Genomic DNA, 14,959 nt, shown 5'->3' with positions numbered 1-14,959 from the left:
ACTGGATAGAGCATGACCGTATAGAACATGACTGGATAGAGCATGACTGGATAGAGTATGACTGGATAGAGCATGACCGTATAGAACATGACCGTATAGAACATGACTGGATAGAGCATGACTGGATAGAGCATGACCGTATAGAACATGGCTGGATAGAACATGACTGGATAGAGCATGACCGTATAGAACATGACCGGATAGAGCATGGCTGGATAGCGCATTCTTTGAGCAAGAGCTGGGAAGGCTGCTTGAAAAGTGACACAAGGAATAGAGTTGTCTGGCCTGGTATTTTGTAGAAACTGCTAACCAACACTCCCACTAGATCTGTGATTGATGAAACTAGAAACAAGCCCAGAATCTACTTTCTGTATTTACCCAGAACACGAGAGATACCTCCTATGAAGACTAATGAACATAGGATTCAACGTTTGGCAAAGATTGAGATGATCCAAGCTGGCTCTGGACCACTAATAATGTTTTTGAAAGATTGGGTTGTTAGATTAATAGTTGTGGAAGATGGACACTATTTATGCAATGTTAAAGCAAACATTTTTATGAACCAAACATTTCCTAAATTGCAAACAAAAATGTGAAACTCTATCTGACACCTGTAGCAAATCTGAGAGCCTTCCACGGTCCAGGGCACAGGGCCATACCCTTCTGTACACAGGCACTCTCCTGAGGTTAGACAAAGAAGGGCACCTTGACTGGAGTTTAACTCTTGCCGTCTCCTCTGGATGCTTCCGTTCTTTCTACAGCTATATGAAGCCAGTTGTCTGGCTTTGTTGTGCCAAGTCTTTTATGTGTGTATTTGTGTGTGCACATATGTGCATGTGTGTGTGCATGTGGGAGTATGTGTGCCTGTGTGTATGTGTGTGTATGCCTGTGTGTCTGTATGTGTGTGTGCTTGTATGTGTGTGCACATGCCTGTGTGCATGCACGTGTGGGTACTTGTGTGTGTGTGTGCATGTGTGTGCACATGTATGTAATCACTGCATGCTGACTTTGTGGAGATCAAGGGCTCTACTTACATCATGCATGGAGTCTAGAAGCTTGGTCAGTTGGTAGAACCTCTGCCAACTCTGTCCAGAACTGTTGGGACATTTGGTGACCATTTTCCTCAGTTCTTTGATGTAATTTGTCCTCATCTCCTCAAATGCAGTCTGGCTCTTGAGGCCATCTTTTGGAACTGTGTTAAGGAATACAAACATAAATCCATGTGTGAAAAACATAGCTTTATCTTCTTTGCAGTTCAATCGCCTCAAATATTTTAAACTCACATACTGATCAGGAGGCTAGACTACGTCAGTTAATTGTAATTATGAATAGATATGGCAGTTTCACACATGGCAAACACTCTTACACACACACACACACACACACACACGAATGATAACTATTAGACATGGATTATTTCACATATATGAGCTCCTTTTGTCCTGGCACCAATATCATTACATAGCTCTCTATTATTCTTACTTCATAGGTGAGGAAAGGCGACTGTCAATGGATTCATCACTATGGAGTGTAAAATAAATAAGCGGCAGCTCAGATCCACTTGCAGTGTCTACCTTCTAGACACCATGCCCCATATAACACAGGGACTGTCCTCAGAGTGTCTTCTGAATCCTAGCTTACCAGTGCCTCAGAGGCAGAGAGCCAGCTTTCAGTATCATGGGACAATCTAAGCTCGTCATGGAAAGCAACATTTTCATATTCAGGTTTAATTGCAGACACCATGGGATGCCACACACCACATGGACAATGGTAAATACATAGTTTCTATGATTGCCCAGGACCCCGTGACTATGGAGGAATCGAATAGAAGTGTATATTGGTTTGCCTGTATGCAGGGCCAACATCAACAATGTCTGCACTCCAATGAGAAATAATGTTCACCTTTAACTTTGATGAAGTAGAAAATGAAGGACCATGTTTCTCTTTTCTTTTTGTTGTTTTGTTTTTAAGCGGGTAGGTTTTACACGGAAACAAAAAGTTCACCTTATAGGGAACTTATAGGGACATTCTTGGGAGCTGCGTATGTAGCTCAGTGACTTGTCTAATAGACACAAAGCCCTGGGTTCCCTAGTCAGACCCCACCCAAGGGAACACTTCGGGAGTCATGGCATTGTGCAGCCACGTGCTCCCGTGCCCAGTTCCATGTCTGTTGAAAGGAGCCACCTGGCAGGACAGATTACAAAAGGTGAACAGGCCTGTTGGTGGTGTTGCCATTAAAGATGCCTCTTGAAAGTCAGCTTCCTGCTTGTTTTCCAGTATGGTGGATAAGCGGCAACAGGTAGACTTTAAAACTATGAACAATACAATCACCTAGAATCATGGTTTTAGGAGTTAAAGAGCTCATGAAGATTTATCCTGTGATATTAACACTGTCAGCTTCTAATATAAAAACTCTTACGTTCTTACTGCTTTACTAAAACTCCCAGTCACTGTTTTATTTTTTTGTTTTTTGTTTTTTTATGACATAAATGGCGATGCCTTGGATCATTAGAACTTTAGAGTAATTACAGAGAGTTCTGCGTGTAGCTGGTGTAGCTCTGGGAAGCCAGGTATACTACTGTCTCCAAATTAATCTTGTTTTCACAAATAAAGATGAGAACGGATTATCTGACAAATCAGCCTCCATTGTGATGCTAGCCATCTCTATGAATTAAATGATTTAGGCTTTTGACATGTTGATTCTTTACATCTGTTTCTGTAGGAAAGCGAATATCTAAGAGTCAACATACAGGTTCCTGAGGCTTGCCAAATCACAGTTGTGACTTTAAATATCTGACTTTAATATTAAGAGTTAAATGTCACCCATTATATAATAAACTGATTTTTTACAAAAATGTTTATTTCTTTTATGTGTCTGAATGTTATTCCCTGCACGTATGTAAGTACACCATATTTGTGCTTGGTGCCCACAGAGGTCAAAAGAAGGCACGAGATCCTAAGAATCAGAGTTTCCAATGGTTGTGAACCACTATATGGATGCTGGGAACCACATCTGGGTCTTCTGCAAGAACACTTGCTCTTAACTGCTGAACCATTTTTCCAGTCCCTAAGAAATAGTTTCTTCTTAAAAGTTTAAAAAACTAAAGAAAGATGGTAGTAACTGGTAAATTACCAGTGATTCTAACTCCACTAACTACTGGCATTAAATCCACTAACTACCAGCACTAACTCCACTAACCACTGGCACTAAATCCACTAACTACCAGTATTTTAACTTGAAACTTTCAGAGGAAGCCGAAAGCTTGCCAAGACCAAGCTATGCTGCCCAGCTACAGACCAACAGGTTTTTAAAGTGCCAAAGCCATTCAAAGGAAGTCTTTTTCAATGAATATTTATGTGATGTGCTATCTGTACATGAAAAATATCATCTACCACTCAAGGACAGTATGCCATTCAGTATGGTGATACTATTTGCTTATATCAACTAGATTTACCAAAGACCACCATATTTCTGGTAGTTGCATTGTCAAAGAATCAAGGTCACAGTATCTCATGTCCAAATATTAACACTTAAATTTTCTTGCTGTTAATACATATACTGAGGTATATCATAATATTAACACTTATATTCTCTTGCTGTAAATATATACACTGAGGTATAGCATCTCAATTTCTTAGCCAACTTTTTTTTTTTTACAAGTTGAAACAAATCAACAACTAAAGGGAACTTAAGCAAATCCTCAAATCTTGGATGTCTGCCCAGAATTTCTGAATTTACTTATTAAGTGCAGCAGGCCTGTTGGAATAATTCCAGAACCTACATGCTGGAGAGGAGCAGAGAGCCATAGGTTGAAGTCTGTCTGCTTTCCTCTCTAAGCAAAGGACATAGGATTCTTGTGCTATCACTGCTAAGTCCTCTGAAAGGTTGGGCATCCATTATGAAACGTAACATGCTTAAGAGCTGGCTTCATGAAGTCCACCACAGATGAGCAAAGCAAGCTGCTCAAAGCCTGCAGCTTCTGCAATCCCACAGTCCTTAGGCAAGCCCACTTTTTAATTTTCCTTTTTCAGAATTGAAAGTAGTAAGTTAGAAGCTAATACATTAATTCAGGTAGTTTAAAAATGACGGCAGAGGCTGCTAGAGGCTGAAGAGGTAAACGGATGTGAACAGAAGAAGGCATGAACTACGTCCACGTAGTCAAATTTGCAGTTAGAGATGCAGAGTTAGACATGGGCACTAGAAGCAGTTCCCTTAAAGTCTGCCTTCCATCTGATGGTGTAAGGAAACATTTTTTCTAAATAAGAATAGCATGTAGCATGGTTTCACCATGGAATAAAGTCACGTCTACAAAATTGAAGGATAATGCTTTACAGAGCTATGCTCTGGGGTGGACAAGTTAGGACTGTGTGTGAGGAAGGGCTGGCTTTTCCCCACCCACCCTGTCTAAGAGATGGGCTGGGTGCAATTAGTGAGGAATGGTCGGCCTGTGGTAACCTGGGAGGCCTGCACCCTGCCCTGGTCATCAGATTCACTGAAAATAAAGCAAGAGTCTAAGAGCAACTTCCAAAACAAACACAGCTGTGGAGGGGCCCCTCCTGCCAGGTTTGCCCCATGCTTGGGAAGCCACCATCCTGCCCCATCCTCACCGGCCTCCTGCTGCCTGTCATGTACCTCAGCAGCAGCCAGTGAGCAGGTCTCCAGGAAAGCAGGCAGGCATTGCCTTTGGTGAAGCTGAAACCCTGAGTCCCAGGCTTCTTCTAATGCCTAGGACTCATTCAGGACACTGACAAATACTGTGTAGGGACTTTCCTTTGGTCTGCAGTCAGATGGGTCTCTTAAACTCAAAGGGGGGGGGGTGCTTTGAGTGTTAAATTAGACAATGTATGGAAGACACACTAAACTGTGAGGCTCTGCATTCATGAGGCCACGTTGTCATCCACAGACCTTCTGCTCTGGTCTCCTGGTTCAGGCTAGCTTCTCAGAACCAGCTGGACCTTTCTACCCCAAGCCACCCAGTTCTCCTAGCCCCTGTCCTTAAAAAGATGCTCCCTCATCCACGGTCCTTTATGAAGCACAAGTGAGGCTAATTCATATAACATCCCAATCATAGCCCCCTCTCTTCTCTCCTCCCAGTCCTGCCCTTACAAATACCTCTCCTCATTAATGCCCCTCCCCCCCTCAGAGGAAGGGAAGCTCCCCTTGGGTACCACCATACCCTGGGACATCTAGTCCCAGCAAGACTAAGCACCTCCTCAATTTTAGTCTTAATGACCTATAGTTTTGTTCTAATAAAAGTCAGGTATTATAAATAAAAATCCTAACATGGACAACAATTCTATTTTCCATTTGAGTCTCAACTAGGAATAATAATAAATAAGTATTATTTATGTTTCAACCTGACTAATGATTTTCAGTTTCAAAATTTCCCCATCTTCTAGCCATCTTCAATAGGATATAGAGTTGGTATAAAAAAATTAACCAATCAAAAAGTAGAATTCATTCTATACTCCACAAAGTCCTCTGAGAGCTGTGCCTCACTATGGCATTCTGGTGTGTGGCATCTCCTGCATTGGTCATTGTCTCCTTGTTTATCTCTGACTTCATTACATCTGGTTTATATTGATCTACTTTCCTCTTCTGTCTGGGTGGTTACCGAGACTAGCTCTGCCACCGTCCTGAATGGACAGCCTTGCTCTTCTCATCATGTGACCTGACACCATTTCTCATGGGGGATGGGAGGGGGTGGTCTGCCACCTGCCTGCTGTTCATCCATCTTTCCTTTCAAGTCAGTTGCCTGCGGGTAAGTTTTAAGAGCTGCAAACACAGTGCTTACCCTGCCTCCCTCTGCTCAGAAATGTTTGATACTATTTAGATTTTTTCCATTGGGCATTGAATAATCTGGTCCAATCAACATTCCTCCTTTATTCTTCTTGACTCCAAGTGTAACATGATCAGATGCATCTTGGAAAATTACTGGATGCATGCATAAAATATTTAAAATTAACATTAATAATTAAATATCTTATTTAAGGCCATCCCCATGATATGCATGTTCACACTACCAACAGGAATGGCACAAAGAGACAGTGTGTCCTTTGGATCCAATCTAGAACCCTTCAGGGCCCCTGAGATGCAGTTGGGCAATGTTCTTGCTATTCTTTCATCTATAGAACTGAAGTGTCCTCTGAGCCACCAGCACATCTCCTCACCTCTAATCTTATAAGTCACTATGTCTCTCCATGTATTCAAGTTACCTTTGTTCTTGTCTACAGGATAAGATCAACTTCTCAAGAGGAGGGCTAAGACCAAGTGATTATACCACATGTGCATACCCTTAATGAATGCTTAGTGGTTGGGTGAGGGAGGCATGAAGGGCTGCACTGTTTAACACATCCAATTGTATCATCAGCAAGGAATTTAGTTCATGCAAGGTCCCAAACCCTCCTTCCATCTCTCCCACATTTCTTTTCAGGAGGTGGGTAGCAACTACCTGAGCATCATAAATGGGCCACTCTCATGCAGGGAAGATGATCTGACAATTTAGAAAGAGTGCCAGGGTGGACATCAATATACCTGTGCTTAGTAGCAGCAAAACCTTCATTATGGAGTACTCCTCAAAGGTCAGCTGCAGCCGCACGAACTGAAGGCTGATCTGACGCATCCCCTGGCACAGTTCATACATGGCAGACTGATGCATCTTCTCTCTGCAAAGGAAAAGCAGCCGCACACACCTGAGAAGATGGGTCACCATCATGTCTAGACTGGCAGCCCAGACAGCTTAACAAGAGCCCCGAGCCAGTTCCCCCTGTGGCTTCAATATGAAGCAGATGTGCATTTTAAAGACAAGTCAGATGCCTTTCTGAGTAACTATAAGTCATGGTTTCTAAAGCCCTACGAGCTCCCCGTGAGAACATGGGAGAAGCACTGTTAAGTCAGGGTGCCATGATTTTCTTCCACATTAAGGGCACTGTTAGTGGATGGGGGTGCTGTGATGAGATCCCCCACAAACCAGAGCAGCTGTGGTGATGTGGGGTGAAGCCCAAGCCTCATTGGTTGCAGGTGTGACAGACAGACTGACTAGAAAGGACTGGGTTAGCTGGTGAACAGAAGGTGGTTCTGACCATGCTTATTTCCACACAGGCTCCCTTACAGAGGTCATGGAGTAGGTCAGGTACTCACTTCACCAATATATTTAAAAGCAAACTAGAAAGGTAAGAACAAGAAATAATCGGCTCTAATGGAGACAGATAGCAATGTCACCATATACAGAAATGTTTCCATTCATACAGCCAACCCATCCCTTCATTCCACCACCCAAATGTTTCAATATAAATTCATATATACAATGAAGAGGTCTTTTCTCTTTCCTTGAGGAACAAACATGGCATCACATTGTTTTTAGATGCTTTTTATAAAAAAAAAGTGCCTGTTGGGAGACTTTTCAGACGTAGCAAGAGATGACCAGTGAAACAGGAAAAGACTTGCCAAGCCAAAGGGACAGGAGGGGCCATGAGGCTGGTACATTTCTCCAGGTGTATCAAGACAGGTGAGCACCTGCCCTGCAGCTCCCCTCCCAGGATGCTCCCTGAGTTCTCCTCAGGTGCTAAGCCTTTTCTAAGAGGTGAGGAACACAGAAAGAAACGGGAGCAAACAGAGCAAAAACTTTTGCTCTGGATAGTAACAGTATCTTCCTTGTCCTGTCATAAGCTAGAAGCTATGTTAAGACAATATTTACACACACGTGCACACGCGCGCAAACACACACACACACACACACACATGCACACACACACGCACACATGCCTGCATGCACACACACACCTGCATGCATGCGCGTAGTAACAGTAAAAGCTTGTAGATCTACTACCAAGAATTAAGCATGTAACAAATGCTAACACCTTTGTAATACTTGCTTTAGATTTGTAAACAGTTTCATCATGACACAGTTGAGGCCTAGTCTCTTCCTGCTGGGTCTGACCTGGCTCTTCCTCATCTGAGATAGGAACAACAAGCTTGATGGATTAGCCTTTGTTCTCAGATGTGCGTAGTAAGTGTGTGCGTATAAAACAACACACTCTTGTATTGTCATGCTGAGTTTGACACTAGAGATGATATCCCTCAGTAACTAATTTCCACTCAACACATAAGTATGAATGGTGTCTATTTTAATGCTGGGAACTCTAATGAGGTTCAACTCTTGTTGCTTCAAGCTTTGTGAATAACATCACAACTTATAACAATTTTATAAAATCATGTGCATATGCGAGAGCATGCACATGTATGTGTGTACATCTCTCAGTCTCTCTCTCTTTCTTTGTGTGCGTGTGTATGTATGTGTCTGTGTGTGCGGGTGTGTGTGTGTACACATGAATTCAGTGACTGCAGAAGGCAGAGGGTGTCCTATCTCTTAGAGGTGGGCCGTAGGCAGGGGTGAGGTGTCCGATGCAGGTGCTGGAGAACTAAAGTGGGTGCCCTGCCAGATCAGTGCAGGTTCTTAACCACTGAGCTCTCTCCCAGCCCCTATTGTAGTGTACAAAACCGAGGTCTAGTGGTGGAAGGGCACATGGATTCTTAGCTTTTTATTGCTGTTATAAAGGACAACAGAGAGCACCTTGTGTGCTTCTACAGGGCAGAGCTTAGCACAGAACTGCTGGTCTACCACCACTCCCTACCAGTACGGCGCAGGAAAGCCCTTCCATTCCACACCCTCCCAATTATCTGATCCCAAATATTTTGCCATCTGATGAGTGAATATTCAAGGGAAACTCATAGTTGCTTTTATTTCCATTCCAGAATCACCAATTGCTCAATATGTTTTTTCAAATGTTTACTGACCATTTCTTCTTTGGTGATTTGTCTCTTTGTGTTTTTACACATGCCCTTCTATCATTAAGTCACAGTTCAAAAAATTATAACAAATAGGATTATTAGTTGGGTTCATGGAGTTCAGACTGGCCTCAAACTTGTTATGATGCTGGAATGAGATTAAACTTTTGATTTTCCTGCCTCCACAAGAAGGGTTACAGCAGTAGGATTACAGACACTTGCTACCACTCCTAGTTTATATAGTGCTTGAGATTGAAACTAGGCAAGCATTCTGCCAGCTAAGCTATATTCACAACTGCATGGCCCTCCTGGGTTCAAGCAATCCTCCTGCCTCAACCTCCAAATAAGTAGAGTAGCAGACATCTGCCAAGCTTCCGCGCCCTTTATTCTTAAATTTCTTCTTTGACTTGTTTGCATTATTTTCATTCCACCTTCTCCGCTTTTCTCTTCTTACTTCCTCTCGTTAGGACTTACTTGCTTGATGTCTTCTCTGCAGCTTCGTTTTATCCCTTTGGTTTAACGTTCACCATATGTATCTAATCAGCAAAAAAGCCAAATTTAAAAAACTGAAAGTCTCCAAGTTTTGCTGTTATCCAATCCCAAGTATTTGCCACTTGAAAAGCTCCATTTAATCTGCTTTTGTTTCTTGTGATGATGGCAGGCTTGGATTTTCCCACCACCACATTGGCTGCCTCGCCCTCTATTCTTTCTGCTCTCTGTTTTCCTTCCTTTAACTGGATCAATCCAGCTTTCCTCTTTGTGTCTGTTTCTCTACCACATTTAGAAAATGCACATTATTTCTTTCACACTTCCAATGGTTATTTTTGAATGAAGAACTTGCATTGTTAAAAGAGTTAATTGGAAGATTTTTCCCCAGAAACAGGGAACTGTTGACACTACATCTCTCTTCTACCGTTTCCTGTTCTCCATGTTAACGGTCTTCAGGCTCAGATCCATCCTGCTTTTGAGTCACAGTTAAAATCATTTTGTTCCTCTTGGCTTCACTGGTGTGTTTATCAATATTACCTTACCCTTTTCCCTTTCCGTAGCATGGAAGGTGGATCCCAGTCCTTACATTTCCATGCAAAAACTCTTCACCATTCGGCTCCAGGCTGGCCCCACCAGTATGTCTGGGTGTAGCAGGGTCTTTGCATATCAGAACTTCCTGTCCACCATTCCTCACTTCTGCATTCCATTCCGTACTTATTAAAGAGGATGTTTTAGTGATTCTTTTAGCTGAAGTCTTCATCTCAACTTGTCTCAATGTGTCAAAACCCGACTACTTGGATGCTTTCCAAAGTTCCAGATTTCTAGCTTGACAGGTAATTTCTCCCAGAGCACTAAGGCTACTGTTCCATGAAGCCTGGGCCTTCTTCCTGGCTTTGGAAAGAGCTCCATATAGTCATGAAGTTTCTTTGGTAGCATTATGTTTTTCTTTTTAATCCATGCCTGCACCTTCACTCTGATGTGTCTTAGGGACTGACTGGTTTGTTTCTTCTGTTGGAGGCACAGTGCTGTTTCTGACGGGAATTCTGTGGAATTCTGCACAGCCTTTGCGACGGGCTCTTCAAGCAGTCCACCACCAAGCTCATAGTGGGATGTTAGCCCTTTCTCACCGCCTCTATATTAACTTCTCTTTCGTTCACACCCTGTTCTCACTATCTTCTCTCTAGGTGATGTTTTTCACATCTATTTTTCAACTAAATATTTTTCTTTGTCTATTAAACCCACATGTTAATATCTATAGTTTATTATTTTTGAGAATTCCATGCACAAGTACTGTATTCATATCATTCCCAACCTTCCCTGTCCTACCCCTGTGTACCCTGAATCACTGTTAAATTCATGACTTCTTTTTCTTTAATTAATCTTATAATTAATAATAATAATTAATTTCTTTAATTTTCTTGTTACTTATACTAGGTTCATTTCATGTTGCTGTGTTTAGGTCTTGAATTTTGGTGGCAGTATTTGTTGCATCAAAGAGTGAAGATGTGCTATTGTTATTCTTGTTACTCATACAAGGAAGTCCACCTCATGTTGCTTGTGCCTAGGGCTTGAATTTCAGTGGTGGTTTTTGCCATGTCAAAGAGTGAAGATGTCCTCCTGTTTAGTTCTTTCAGAAATGTCTGTGACTTCCCATAAGGCATTTCTTCTCTTATGGTTATTATGCTACCAGACATTTCAACATGTTTCTTTCTATATTTTCTTTCAGATTTTCAAGCTCATTTTTAGGATGCTAGGACTTAGCACGCACTTTGGTCTTCTCTGTCTTCTCTGTGAACCTGTAAGGGCACTAGCTTGTAGAAGGAGCTCTATGGGAAGTCTTGGCAGTGGGAACCACTATTAGTGCCGAGTGCCTCTTGTCTTCTGAACCAGTTTTATTGCTGATTCCTTAGCTTCAGTACTTTTGGTAGGATGCATGGAGTTAATTCTGGACTCTGCTTGATGTGGTGCAGACCTGTGTTCCTTATTTATTTCTGCTTCCTTGCCATGTCCCTGGGCTAGTCAAAGAGTAGCTGAGTTTTATTGTTCTTGGTAGCAGAGTCCTGGGTTTATACGTGGGGCTCTATCCCAGGTCCCAAATCAGCTGGAATCACAGCCCTTTTCCTGTTTGTGTTCTAATATGCACCCCTAAAACAGATGTCTGTACCCCCTCAGCTTTTGGCTAATTGAGCTTTAGCTCAAAGTTAAACAGACCTTCCCCCTCGACCTAGTCCCTCTGTGGGAGTATGGAGGCCAGATGCCCTCAGCTGTTGTCCTCAGGTTCCATCCACCTTGCTTTTGGAAACGTGGCCTCTCATTGGCCTGAGCTCACTGGCCAGTGACTCTAATGGATCTGCCTTCCTCCTCTGCCCATGGCCTGGGCTCCTATGTGTGCACCACCACACCCAGCTGTTCACGTGGGTTCTGGGGAGTGAATACAGGTCCACGTGTTCACAAGGAAAGCTCTGCACTAACTAAGCAAGCTATCTCTCCAGCCCTGCTTGCCTTTCCTTTTGTGGCTGCCTGTTTTCTTGTTTTGTTCTGTTTTTCTGCAAAAATTTCTATGTGCTTACAAGGGAAAAAGAGCTCAGTTGAGTACCACCATTTGGTTTATCATGGGCTTCTTAAACACAGGGCCCATGTCCAACAAAGCATTTTAAAAGTCAAAAAAAAAATGAAAGACAAGTGCTAAGTATTAACTTTACTCAATAAATATTTCGTAATAAAAAAAGAAAGAAAAGGAGAAAGGAATGAGAGGTAAATAAGGCACGATATTGAAGGGAGACACATCTGCATATAATGGCGATGAGAAGCCAACAAGCTACTGATAACTTATAGATAGTACGATTATTAAGTGGCTCCCAAATTAAATATGACATTTGTGAAGATTTCAAAAAGTGGGTGGAGTGGGTATTCAGGGGACTAATAAGTGTGCTCATGGTGTTTGATACAAATATGAACTTGACATTGACTTCTGAAAGTGTCCTTATATGTAGCGTGGTGTGTGTGTGTGTGCGGGTGTGTGTGTGTGTGTGTGTGTGACTTCATGTTGCTTTGGAGGCTAGAGGACAACTTAGCATGATATCAAGGTGCCATCTACCTTGTGTTTTTGAGACACTGTCAGTTGCTCACTAGCTAGCTCCCTGAGTAGGCTAAGCCTGGCTCACTAATCCCAGGGATCCTGTTTCTATCTCTCCAGCATGTGGATTATAAGCAACCACTGCACCTGGCTATTTAATGGGAGTTCTGGGACTCAAACTCAGGTTCTGGTGCTTGTGGGATGAGCACTTTACTGACTGAGTAGTTCCTCCACTCATACACTTTTGCTGGCCTGCCCTTCCTCTCCCACAGAAGAGCAATCACTTTTGGCTTTGCATGGAGTTGCCACACAGCTCCAGAGACTCGAAGTCCTGTGACTTCTGAGACCCAGGCTTCATACTAGCAACATCCAAATACCTCAAATCATTCCAATCTGTATAGGCATAAGAAAGAACTATGCAGAAGTTCCCAATGTATAAAGTACCCTGTGAAAGTTGTTTCTTTAAAACTATAATTGCAATAGAGAAAGTATTTCTAGAGAAGTCAGTGCTCATTTTGGTTGAAGCAAGAAAAGAAAACATCAAATTCTTGAAATGAATATCCAAGGAAAAAAACCATTTTAATATTATCACGTCTATATATAGGCTCGTACACCAAGGGGAGAGGAGAGACAAGGCAGATGTTCACAAGGTAGAAGTGACTTGTTTAGTGCTGAAGACAAGAAGTAAACACCTTCATGTCAAAGTGTTTCTGTTACTAAGATGTGTTAGCACAATATGCACACACAGAGCAAAGGTTAGAGAGGTGCAGCCCTGCCTGGAAGCACCTGAGATGGCTTGGATGTGGCAATACACCTAAGGAAAGCAGTTTTTGTCACGTGGGTCTGAACTGAGCCCATTAACTCTTTGTTGAAGAACCTTGCAGCCCACATGGCTGTGTTCAGGGACAGCTCCTGCATGCAATAGTTGAGTGACTTCTCACTAACTCTCTTCATGTCTTGTAAGAAACTATCAGCATGTTTATGAGTAATGCTGGATGTCAGGAAGCCATGATTCAACCCCTGATGTTTTACTTTCTTGGGCACTTTGGCCCAAGTGAATACCTTTCACGTCTCTCCTCTATCATCCAACTGCACAGAGATCTCCAGGGTGACATGGAGTTTGTAATTAATGAATCTATTGTTTACCCTTTGTTCTGAAATATGTAGTAGAACTTTTGTGCTTTCAAATTCCTTTCCGAAAGAGGAAGATGATGCACTCAATATGGCTTAAAATTCATGAAGATAGGCTGGCCATCTTACAAACATGCTAACTTCACCACATTGTTTTGCACATTTAGATTTCATGTGCAGAAAGGTACTTCAAAACAAGTAGAAGCAAGGACAATATTTTTGCATGACAATGGTATTAAAACTTCTGCCTCTGCAGAAAGATTCTACTAAATGATTTTATTCATTTAATGATTGCATCTTGTTTTGAACAGAATAATAAGGTATCATCAAGTGAGATTGTACTTGACTACTTTGGGAAAGAAAAGGAACTCTGTATCCTGCTTTAAAATCCAAAAGTAAATGTATAGCTACAAGTCAGCCTTGAGCAGTGGACTGGAATAGAAGAGGCTAGGAATTATCAGGGCATCACACACAGAGGGCTGATAGCCACTATTCTTTCCTGCTAAGTACTAACATAGCATCCTATTCAACACAACTTCTCAGTTGTGAAACAAAATAAACTGGAATATATGCAGATCCAACCCCTAAAATGGGTGTGAAGACACAGATTCAATTCTAAGAATCTTGGACTAAAACTTTAAAAAAAATTTATTTTTATTTTTTATGCATATTAATATTTTGCTTATATGTATATATTTGCACATACAAGTATGTGCCTGGTGCCCACAGAGGCTAGAAGAAGGCACCAGATCTCCTGAAACAGCAGTCACAAATGGTTGTGAGCCCATGTGTGTGTTAGGAACAAAATCTGGGTCCTCTGCAAGAGCGGCAAGTGCTCCATTAATCACTGGGTCATCTCTCCAGCCAGTTGGGTTGAAGTGTTTATGAAAATAAAACTTAGAACACACATGTACACAAACATATACATGTGTGTGCTCTCAGTGTGTAGTTTAGGATTATGGATGTGAACTCTGATGCCTTGTTACTGGGAAATTGTTTAAAAATACTGCAACAGCTTTGTATACTTGAAAGTTCTACCAACTAGGAAACCAGCTTCACCTGGGCCCCTCTCGAGCCCTCCACTCCATGCTACCATTTGGAAACAGCTTTAGGATGCTATGTCGAGTAAATCAGCCTCTCCCACTTGAATTTCCACTTGGAAAAACAGAGAATATTCATAGTGAGAAAAATGTTTTTGTTGTTACTTTAAGAAAATTTTAGTTAGAAAACTTTTCTTCTATAATAGTTGTAGGCATTAGACAAAGCTCTTTAAAATCAGGGTAGGTGAAGTGTTGAAAATGGAAACACTTTGCATGAGAACTGATTAGTTTTAATTTCATGTCTAAACAACATGAAAATCTGTGCTTAAACACATTTTCCCTTAATGTTTCTGGCCATCTATTATTATAATTGTTTCTCATCCATTTTATGTATGAAAGAATGTGTTTGCTGTATTGTATAGTTTTTGACCTTTT

The 14,959-nt window shown here is 41.8% G+C and overlaps 1 protein-coding gene across 1 annotated transcript in view; it reads right to left on the bottom strand.

Annotated features, from left to right (window-relative positions):
• Positions 1-14,959, bottom strand: part of Nr3c2 (nuclear receptor subfamily 3 group C member 2) — a 320,864-nt gene that overhangs the window by 21,711 nt on the left and 284,194 nt on the right. Inside the window, exons 6-7 of the mRNA XM_028785173.1 lie at positions 6,536-6,666; positions 1,035-1,192 (exon numbers count right to left, since the gene is read on the bottom strand). Coding sequence (XP_028641006.1) covers positions 1,035-1,192; positions 6,536-6,666 — 289 coding nt within the window. The remainder of the gene's footprint in view (positions 1-1,034; positions 1,193-6,535; positions 6,667-14,959) is intronic.

Source organism: Grammomys surdaster, unplaced genomic scaffold (assembly GCF_004785775.1).
Source record: "Grammomys surdaster isolate TR1022 unplaced genomic scaffold, NIH_TR_1.0 125146, whole genome shotgun sequence".
Lineage (NCBI taxonomy): Eukaryota > Metazoa > Chordata > Mammalia > Rodentia > Muridae > Grammomys > Grammomys surdaster.
The sequence above is the reverse complement of the archived record's forward strand: the minus strand, read 5'-3'. Positions and strand labels throughout refer to the sequence as shown.